Here is a 10,738-nt window from a genome sequence, read left to right on the forward strand (position 1 = left end):
CGATTGAAGAATGGAGAGACTGTCCCTACATGACAGAAGAAAATCATCTGGGTGTATAAAAGATGACATGGCGCAATGTAATGTGAAGTTAAGTGCAAGGACTGGTCTAAATGTTAGAATTATAAGGAAAAAGCCATTGTTATCTCTCAAGCAAAGGTTGAAAAGATTAAACCCATGTTAACTGGATAGTGGAACAATGGGACAGTGTTATTTGGAGCGATGAGACCCAAATCTCCTTTCTTGGTAGTGATGGCATGAAACATGCAAGGAGAAGAATCAGAGAACATTTACATCCTACTTGCATTACACCGACTGTGAAACACCCGGAAACAGTAGATCCTTGACTTACGTATGGCTCTACTTTTGTACCATTCCAGTTATGACCTTCAGTAGGCACTTCGACTTATGAACTTTCCTCTAGAGACAGAGGTCTTGCCAGCAGCCTGGAGCTCGCCCGGCCGGCTGCAGGGCAGTGGTGGAGCCTTTGCCGCCGGGGAGAGGCCTTTAGTTTACTGGAACTCTCCCCGCCAGCTGCAGAGCAGCGCTGAGGCCTCTGCTGCTGGGGAGAGGGCCCCCATCCCACCCTCGAATCTGTGGAAGAGGTGCTGCCTGCAAGAGGCATAGCAGGGCGCACTGCAGCCCCAAACCCTGCCAAGAAACCAACCTGAGGAAGTCTAGAGAATAACCTGGCCTGGCAAGAAAAAAGCATGACCCTGGCTAAAGTGAATCAGCTCTTTACTGACCCTTGCTCTACCACCAGCTTGTAGCCAGATAAGCCCACCCATCCACAGTGCACGTAAGGGGGGGGGAAACGTTATTTTTTTTAATCAACAATACTGTCTTATTTATTTTATTGTACAGTACATTGGTTATTGCCTTCATTTTATGGATCTATGGTCTTGTTAGAGAGTAAAATCCATCTTAAATTGCTGTTTTGGGGGTGTTATTCATCATCTAGAATGGATCAATTCACATTTCCATTACTTTCTATGGAAAAGGGTGTCTCTACTTATGTACGTTTCTGGTTATGACCAGACCTCCAGAATGGATTATGGTTGTAAGTAAAGCTTCCACTGTCGTGTGATGACCTGGGGTTGTATGACAGCAAAAGTGTGGGCAGAATTTGAATCATTAATGGGAATGTTGAGCCCAAACTGAAGCATTCCACAAGTGATCTTTTCCCAGATACTGAAGCATTTCTATATATATTTATACAAATCTTTCTTTCTTTCTTTCTTTCTTTCTTTCTTTCTTTCTTTCTTTCCTATTTCAACAGGATTCAGTTCCATGTCGTTGCTGTGTGCAAAAGCTGCTTTCAAGATAATCCTATTCCACTGCTGGAATGGCTTGGGAATAGCCCAAACATTAACCCAATCAGAAATCTATGAAGCCAACTGTGGCATTCGTATGGAGTCCCCGGTCATCTCACGGACTATTGACCCATACACCACTAATCCGCTGCCACCAACCAGTTGGCCAGTTAAAGAAAAATGGAATCCAGTATAGATGGGAATTTCCAGAAGGAATTTCCTTCTATTACAAAGACAAGAGGTTCAAACTAAGTAGCCTTCAGGATCTGGAAAAATTCTCCAGAAGATATGATAAAGAGTTGGGAAAAGTAGAGAAGGTAAGACCAGGACGGGACCAGTCTGAAGAGGAGAAAAGGAGAGGGGAAGAAGAGGAAGAGGAAGAAGAGAAAGAAGAGGGAGAAGAGGAAGAAGTGGATAATAATAACAAGGACCCCCAAGTTTGATTTGGACTTGATAGAAGACTTGAACAAACCAGAAAAAGGCTCTGAAAAATACTTTCATGGAATGTGAATGGACTTAAAAATAAAAATAAAAGGAACAAAATAGAACATGTCTTGATTAAACGGAATTTAGATATAACCTGTTTACAGGAAACACATTTCAGAAGGAAACATAAGAGGGTTTTAAGTAATAAAAGATTGGGGAGAGACTTTATTGCCTCAGACACAAACAAGAAAAGAGGGGTTGTATTGTATATGAAGGAGAAATACGACCCAAAATTAATTTATAAAGATGAGGAGGGGAAAGTGCTGATAGTGCATATTACGTTCCAGGGGGGAAAGGTAATCATTGTGGGAATCTATGCACCTAATGACAAAAAAGCTGACTTTTATTCGAAGCTCAATGGAACATTATCAGAATTTTTGGATCAGAGAGTGATAGTAATGGGGGATTTCAACGGTGTGGTTATTCCAGATTTGGATAGATCAACAACAAGGCGAGACACAAATGAAGGTAAACTACCAAAAACATATTTTGATATATCAGACACTATGGGGCTAACAGATATTTGGAGACTTAGAAATCCCACAACAAAACAGTTCACATTCATTTCAGATCCAAATCAAAGCTTTGGTAGAGAAAATTACATTTGGACTTCTAAAGAATTGGTGCCAAGAATTTCCAAAATTGAGATTCTCCCAAGGACATTATCAGAACATAATTCGTTATATTTGGAGTTAAAAGGAAAATACCTTTCATCATTCAGATGGAAGATGAATGAAAGTTTATTCAATGACCAAAAGATAGTATATAGGGCAAAAGAGACAATTACAGAATATTTGGAATTTAAACAAAGGAACACCCATTGAAACAGTATGGGATGCAAGCAAATTTGTAATGAGAGGATTCCTGATCCAAAAGAACAGTTTTCAGAAAAGAGGAAGGGAGAAGAAAGAAGAAATCCTGTCCCATCTCATGGAGAATGAGAGACTGCTCACAATAAAACCAAAAGATGAGCTAATAAGACAAAATATTAAATTGTTGCCGACTCAGTTCTCTATGTTGGTGAGTCAGGATGTAGAGTGGAAAACAAAAACAATGAGACAAAGGAATTTTGAATCTGCCAACAAAACTGGAAAATTCTTGGCGTGGCAATTAAAGGTTAGACAAAAACAAAAAACAATTTGTAAGATAAGAGAGGCAGAAAAGATAATTGAAGACCCCAAAGAAATTAGAAAGACCTTTCTGAAATTTTATAAAGATTTGTATAAGAAAGAGAAAGAAGATGGTAAGAAAACAGAAAATTATATACAAAGCCATCAATTACAGCAGATCCCCCCAGGAGAAAAGGAACAATTAAACCAGATAATTACAGAACAAGAAATTGAGAAGGCGATAAAGAGAATGAAGATAGGGAAAGCTCCAGGCCCTGACGGCATTTCAGCAAAATATTATAAGACACTAGGTGGACCATTATAACCGGTACTTTGTGAGGTTATGAATCATATTTTGAAGGAAGGGGAAATTCCAAATACTGCAAAAAGGTGTACATCACTTTAATCCCAAAGAAAGATACAGATGGTTTGAGTGTTAAAAATTATAGACCTATTTCATTATTGAACAATGACTATAAATTATTTGCGGATGTGTTGGGTGACAGATTAAGAAAAACTTTTAAAGGAAGTAATACATAAAGATCAAGCTGGTTTCCTACCAGGGCGACAACTGAAGGACAATGTTAGGAACATAGAGGTTATAATTGAGTACTTGGGAGTCTAGAATTGATAAACAAGCGGCCTTGGTGTTCATTGATGCAGAGAAAGCATTTGATAATGTTTCATGGTGGTTTATGAAAGAAAACCTAAAAACAATGGGAATAGGAGAAATGTTTTTGAAAGGTATTGAGGCTATATACTCAGAGGAAAAAGCCAAACTTATTATAAATAATAATTTGTCTGACAACTTTAAAATATCTAAAGGTACCAGACAGGGGTGTCCTTTGTCACCCCTGTTGTTTATTACGGTTTTGGAAGTATTAAACAAGAATTTGAGAGAAGTGTCAGAAATCAGAGGTATTAAGGTGGGATCGAAAGAGTTTAAAGTAAAAACGTTTGCTGATGATTTAGTTTTAACATTAGAAGACCCAAAAACAGTGTACAAAAAGCCCTAGAGAAAATGGAGGAATTTGGAAAAGTTGCAGGATCTAAACTCAATAGAAATAAGACCAAAATGCTAGTAAAAAATATGAATAAAGAAGAGACAGAGGAATTGCAACACAGGACAGGAATTATGGTGGTTAAGAAAGTGAAATACCTTGGAATCTGGTTGACAACAAAAAATATAAATTTGTATAAAGATAATTATGAAACCACATGGAGAGAGATTAAGAAGGATTAAGAAATTTGGAACAGGTTGAAATTATCCTTTTTGGGCAGATTAAGATGAACGTTTTACCTAGAATGTTATTCTTATTCCAAACAATTCCAGTGATTAAAGGGACAGGACAATGTAGAGAATGGCAAAAAATAGTGTCAAGATTTGTCTGGCAGGGAAAGAAGCCGAGGATCAAAATGAAAATGTTGATAGATGAAAAAGAAAGAGGTGGATTTGCTTTACCAGGTATGAATCTCTATTATGAAGCATCCTGTCTCGTATTGTTAAAGGAATGGATAACATTGGAAAATACGGACCTATTGGATTTAGAAGGTCATGACAACAGGCACGGGTGGCACTCGTACCTGTGGTATGATAAGGTAAAAGTAAAGGTTTTTTAAACCATGTGATCAGAAGGTCAATTTATGAACTATGGGAAAGAAACAAGAATTTAATGCAAAGGAAAACCCCACGGTGGATATCACCAATAGAGGTATTGACAGTTAAAAAAGTAAATATGAGGAAATTATTAGAAAAACGGAACAAGGGTTAAAACGTAAACCATATGATCAAACGGAAGGCATGTTTACAGGTTGGTTGCAATACCATCAGGTGAATGATATATTGAGTGAGGATAAAAGGAAAGCTGGGTTTAAGGATAAGAAATCAAGATTTCAATTAGAATTAGTGGAAGGCAGAGGTAGAATACTATCTAGGATATATGATTTGTTATTAGAATGGTTTACAAAAGTTGAAGAGGTGAAAGAAGGAATGATAAAATGGGCTATAGATTTTAGGCATAATATTGAACTGGATGCATGGCTAAAATTATGGAACAAAAGTAAGAAATTCACGGCGTGTACGGCTTTAAAAGAAAATTTAATGAAGATGATATATAGGGGGCATTTGACACCAGTAAAATTGGCGAAAATGTATAGGATGAGGGATAAGAAATGCTGGAAATGTAAAAAGGTGGATGGAGACTTCTCTCATATGTGGTGGACTTGCGATAAAGCCAAGAATTTTTGGGAGTTGATCTATGATGAACTTAAGAAAATACTTAAATATACCTTTCCCAAAAAACCAGAGGCTTTTTTGTTGGGTTTGATGGGGAAGGAGGTTAAGAAAACAGACCAAAGGCTATTTATGTACGCCACAGCTGCGGCAAGGAATATATTGGCCCCAAACTGGAAATTACAATAAGTTCCCACCATTGTGGAGTAGCAGACGAAAATGATGAACTACACGGAATTAGCCAAACTGACTGGCAGGATTCGGGATCAGGACGATCAGAGATTTCAGGAAAGTTGGAGTAAATGTACTGTGTACTTAAAGGATAATTGTAAAAGATTTAAAAACACTGGCAGGATTGAAATAACTCCTACAATGTATAAGACAGATACAAGGTTAGAAATTAAAATACGCGACTGGAGAAAATAAGGGATACCTGCTGAAGGGAAGGAGGGAAGTCACAAGCTCGGCAGAGCTAAAAGTATATATGTGATTTAAGGTATTGTAAAATGACTGTGTAAAGAAAACAATAAAAATTGATTGGTAAAAAAAATAAAATAAAGTTAATGTTCTTTTTATATGGGATCAGATTATAATTATTTATGTTTCATGTTTATATATATGTTGGAAGCCGCCCAGAATGGCTGGAGGAACCCAGCCAGATGGGCAGGGTAGAAATAAAAATTATTATTATTACTACAGTGGTACCTTGATTTAAGAACAGTCCTCTTCTGAAAAATTTTAAGTTTCTTCTTCTTCTTCTTCTTCTTCTTGTTGTTGTTATTATTCTTATGTTTGTAAACCGAGGTACCACTGTATTACTACTATCATCATCATCATCACTGCTACTTTTCCTGAGATTCAATAAGTCTAGTTATTCTCTGGGGTGAATTTTGTTTGGCCCAGTCATGGCATCCCCTCCATCTCCAATGTCAGTCGTCTCTTTGGTCAATCCAAGACTGACAGGAGCAAAAACAGAAAACCTGAAGCTACTTATCTTTCTGAAGCTGACATTGAATATGGCCTGGGCAGTTGAGACCAGCCCAATCGTGGTAGAAAAAGGAATAATTTGAGGAAGATTGTTCAAAGAAAAAACTGTAATTTACTGTTTATTGTGGGGGTGTTAGGTTCCCAGGTGTTATAGCGGGCTCTGTTGAGCTCTGTGAAAATATGTGAGATTGGTCACATTGAGGTATTTTTGGAATTTTGAGGCAGATATAACGATCCCACAGGGAGCCTTACCAAGAGAGGCCACGATTCCACGATTCTCCTCCATGACGTCCTTATGCAGAGCTCTCTGGTCAGGATCCAGCAACGCCCACTCCTCGTCCGTGAAACGAACAGCGACATCTTCAAAGCACACTGGACCCTAAAAGAAAAAGGGAAATGTCCTCCTCTGAGACAGCAGAAATATGATCTGCTCCACAATGCTCTGTTGTTTCCTTCCTGTTAATTGCGGTGTTGTTTCAATAGGATTGCTTTGCTGCACATTTTATTTATGGATGCTTATTTTATTCTGCATTTAATTATGGGTATTCGTCTTTGTGCAAATAGGTGGTACTCCACCTTGTGTTTTCAGGCCACTATTTGTTCACTGCTTAGAAACAAATTTTTGCATTCAGTTATCAATCTAGAAATAAAATAAGCCTCTTTTGGTCTTGGATGATCTAGCAGAGATTCCGGCGTTGCAGGGGGTCTCCTGGCTCAGAGAGACAAGCAGGGAGGGTGGCTTCTGGCAAAAGGAGAGGGAGCCACCGGTGGCTCCTCCTTCTCCAGACTCACCTCAGCCTCTCGACCTTCCTCTCCCACTCGCCTCCTTCCTCTTCTGCCTCTGATTCTGCACTGCATTCTGCCACAGAGTCTCCCAGCTCACTAAGCCCTGTTACCCCTTCAGCTTCTGACACCTCCTCTTCCCAGGCTTCTCCTTCTTCTCCCTCTGACCGCCCATCCTTCCTCCACCTCCACTCCTTCGGCTCTGAGCCATCTTCCCTTCCTGGTTCCCCGGCTGCTTCCTCCCACCATTCCTCTGTGCCCAACCAGTCCATGACATTGCTCCATCCCTCGGTCTCTGTCCCCACAAGGCAGCTTCCCTGACCTGATCTGGTTCCACAGCCGCTGCTTCCCTTCTGCCCCCATGAAAACGTGGATCAGGAGTTCTTGCTGGCATCCTTCGGCCACCTGCAAGAGAAAAAAGGTAAGCAGGACGCCAGGAGTGCCTGCTTCTCTCACAGGTGAAACAGGGCATCTCTAACTACAGATGGGCCTTTGAGAAATCCTTACCTACTGAGAGTATTTGGAGGTTTGTGCCCATTTCATATGTTTGTTTGTGCAGAAATACATCTCCCCTCCTCTGGACCCTTATTCCCAACTGTCTCCCCCCAAAACAAGATGAAAAGAACCCTCAGATGAGTTGGAAAACCAACAGAATTAGACCAAATGGAGAAAACCACCTTCCTCCTTACCCAGTGGCCTCTCTCTGGTGTCCAACGGAGGCCTCTCTGCCTCACAGGAATCCAGGTCCATTTCTGCAAAGAGATCCTTTCCCTGAGAAAGAAACAAGGATTCAAAACAGAGAATGGGGAGAAATACTAGAAAGAGAATGACAAAGACTTGAAGGGTGCGAGATCTCAGTCCATGGATGCTTTCCCAGAAAAAGGTTGGGCCATCAGCAGACCATTATGGGATGTTCTCTGTCCTGTTTGGATCCCCTTGGGAGTATCCAGAGGAAAGTCTCTCTCACCTGCTTTCTCTCCTCTGCCTGACTCAGGAGGAAACCTTCGGCCAGGGCCACCGCCTGCGAACTGGTCTCCGCTCCGCATTCCCTCACCCAGCTCTCCATCTCCGGTGGAAGGACAGCCAGGAACTGCTCCAAGATCACCAGGTCCAGCATCTCAGCTTTCGTGTGCCTTTCTGGCTTCAGCCACTGGTAGCAAAAGTGGTAGAGTCGGCTGCAAATCTCTCGGGGTCCTTTGGCCTCCTGGAAGCAGAACTGCCTCACCTGCTGGCTCTGCACCTCTGAGCAGAGGGTGTCCTCCTCACCCAGGATCTTCTGCACAGAGTTTTTCCAGAACCCCCCACTGCTCCCAGTTTGGTTGGCATGGCCTCTTCCTGTTCCAGTGCCAGCTGAGTCTCGCACATCCATCTGTGTTCTCAGGAAGCCTCTAAGAGATCGGAAGGAACCCTTTGGTCTCCTGCCAAGTTCTGTCTGTCTGAATGAAAAGCTCTAGCAAATCCTACAAAGCAAATACATTGTTCTGTTACAGAATTTGTAGGACAGGGGGGGAAATGGTTCCCTGAGCAAGCATGGATGAGTCTTGCTGGGAACCAGGGCTGGACTGCACCAGATCCCAGACCATGAGCTATCTTTTTGAAAAGAAAGAGGAGGAGGAAGAGGAGAAGAAACAAGTCTCTAGGCTTCAAGCAATGCAGAATGTGGAGGCAACTGAAGGGATTTCTGTCAGATTAATCAACCTGGTTTCTCCATCCTTCCAGTCAATGCAAGAAGTCAGAACCGAATGACAAGGGAGTTATTTGTATCTTGTGATAAATGGATGCTTTTCTCTAGTGGGAGTCCTGACCTGGGGGTCCTCAGGAGTTGCTCCCCACCCCCACCCCACCCTCACCCCACCTCCACTCCCTGCTTCTGTCTCCTTTTCTGCAATCCCTGCCGCTGTCCAGACAGATTCGTGGGGTGAGGTCTCTTTTTCTCTCTTCTGAGGGCCAGGAATGTATCTGGCCAACCCCCTGAGGGCCAAGTGGGCGGGGCCAAAGACATCTCCCTTGATTTTTTGATTTTTTGTTGTTCTGTTAGATAGCTTAACACAAACTGGTCCCCAATGCAGCAGCCAGACTCTGGGCTGGGATCCCTCTCTTTATTCCTGGCCTCTCTTTCCTACTTTTCCTTCCTTCCTCCACGTGGGGTTTTTTTTTGGGGGGGGGGGGCTAGTCCACCTCCTCGTCCAGCTTTGGAAAACCATTTGCACATGTTTCCTCTGTTGTGCAATGAGGCTGAGCGACGTCACACAGAGTTAAAGTCCCAGGGACTGCTTTGTTTTAAAAAGGGAGATTTTGTGGGAGTCAGGGATCCTCTGATCTGCAGGAAGGAGAGCGTGGCAGACCTGGCCCCTCCCTGGCAGGACCCTCTCCTCCCTGACTTGGGGTCCCCCCCCGCAGGAGCAGATCAGGCCCCCCAGGCCTCCTCCCCTGCTGCAGCCCTGCCCCCCCCCGTCTCCCCACTGCACCCTCTGGGGGGAGAGAGAGGAGACTCACCAGATCCCAGAGAGAGAGGAGACTCACCAGATCCCAGGAGGGGGCAGGGAGGCAGCCCTTGCAGGAGAGACACCCAAGCAGGAAAGGACTGGGGAGGGAGGGGGCTTGGCTCTGGAGGACCTGGCCCCCCTTGCTTCCTGTCCTCTCTAGGAAGGCAGCTCGGTTCCCTTTAACGCTTGCCAAGCCGAGTCCCTCCAGCTCAGCCCTCTCTCAGATTTCTATTATTTTTCATGGAATAAGGGGGGCAGCTGCCCCCCTGGCTCCGCCCATGCCCAGATATCCTTTTGGGGGTGAGGCTCTTGGCTGGACTCTGAGCATCTCCCTCCCTTGGCCAGAAACCAGAGGAAGAGCCTGCAGGGAAAAGGGCTTTGCAGGAGGCAAGGAAGCTCCTCCAGGAATTCAGGAGTGGAGAGATAGGAGGGGATCCCAGGGTCATCTAGTCCAACCCCCAGCAAGGCAGGAATCTCAGCTAAAGCATCCATGGCAGATGGCCCTCCGATCTCTGCTTAGAAACCTCCAAGGAGTGGCTGGGGAAACCCAGCCAGATGGGTGGGGTATAAATAATAAATTATTATTATTATTATTATTATTATTATTATTATTATTATTATTATTACAACCCCCAGCAATGCAGGAATCTCAGCTAAAGCATCCATGGCAGATGGCCGTCCGATCTCTGCTCAGAAACCTCCAAGGAAGGAGAGTCCACTATCTCCCAAGGGAGACCTTTCCTCTGCCAAAATGAGTAATAAATTAAATGAGTAAATGAGTAATAATTTCTTATGCATGCTTTTCATACTAATATACAAAATTATGCCATTTCCCTTTCCAGAAATGCTTAATTGCTAATTCAATGGACTGAAAATGGATGGTTGTTGTTATTATGTTTAGGGAAGCTTTTAATATTTGTTGGACTATTGTATTTTAATATTTTGTTGGAAGCTGCCCAGAGTGGCTGGGGAACCCAGCCAGATGGGTGGGGTATAAATTATTATTATTATTATTATTATTATTATTATTATTATTATTATTGATCAGGTGAGTGTTCTCCTTTCAAAAGAGGCAGGTGGAATCTCCACGGTTGCTAATAGTGTAACGTTGTAAGTGCAGGGAAATATGGGGAGCCCTAGAGCATCTGCTTGGCATGCAGAATGTCCCATTGTCAGCCCCTGACATCTCCTGCAAGGGCTGGACGAAATCCCTGCCTGAAACTCTGGGGAGCTGCTGCCAGTCAGTGTAGGCCAGGGCTCCTCAATCTATGTTCCCTGGGCCGATTCCAGCCCACCAGGGTCATGAATCTGGCCTGCACGGCCATTTCCGTACCCGCCAAGTGT

At 43.0% G+C, this 10,738-nt stretch overlaps 3 protein-coding genes across 3 annotated transcripts in view; all 3 read right to left on the reverse strand.

The window, feature by feature from the left end:
* LOC114589962 (uncharacterized) overlaps positions 1–7,308 on the reverse strand; it is a 93,988-nt gene extending 86,680 nt beyond the window's left edge. Inside the window, exons 1-2 of the mRNA XM_077928030.1 lie at positions 7,231–7,308; positions 6,378–6,504 (exon numbers count right to left, since the gene is read on the reverse strand). Of these exons, the coding sequence (XP_077784156.1) occupies positions 6,378–6,504; positions 7,231–7,302 (199 nt within the window). The 5' untranslated portion in view covers positions 7,303–7,308. The remainder of the gene's footprint in view (positions 1–6,377; positions 6,505–7,230) is intronic.
* LOC114595518 (uncharacterized) overlaps positions 1–9,567 on the reverse strand; it is a 65,381-nt gene extending 55,814 nt beyond the window's left edge. Inside the window, exon 1 of the mRNA XM_077928025.1 lies at positions 9,432–9,567. The gene's annotated coding sequence lies outside the window, so the exon portion shown is untranslated. The remainder of the gene's footprint in view (positions 1–9,431) is intronic.
* Positions 7,563–8,277, reverse strand: LOC144327432 (zinc finger and SCAN domain-containing protein 31-like). The gene is made up of 2 exons (XM_077926770.1): positions 7,876–8,277; positions 7,563–7,679 (listed from the first exon to the last, which is right to left on the reverse strand). The coding sequence occupies exons 1-2, from the start codon at positions 8,275–8,277 to the stop codon at positions 7,563–7,565; spliced, it is 519 nt and encodes a 172-aa protein (XP_077782896.1).
* Positions 9,568–10,738: the final 1,171 nt, after the last annotated feature.

This window comes from Podarcis muralis, chromosome 4 (genome assembly GCF_964188315.1).
Source record: "Podarcis muralis chromosome 4, rPodMur119.hap1.1, whole genome shotgun sequence".
Classification (NCBI taxonomy): Eukaryota; Metazoa; Chordata; class Lepidosauria; order Squamata; family Lacertidae; genus Podarcis; species Podarcis muralis.

What these genes read in the sequence shown, in the direction of transcription:
- LOC144327432 (XM_077926770.1), bottom strand. Translation starts at nt 8,277, where the DNA reads ATGGATGTGCGAGACTCAGCTGGCACTGGAACAGGAAGAGGCCATGCC. An exon ending in AGGCAGAGGAGAGAAAGCAG is followed by an intron (nt 7,680 to 7,875) that starts GTGAGAGAGACT and finishes TTTCTTTCTCAG; the next exon opens with GGAAAGGATCTCTTTGCAGA.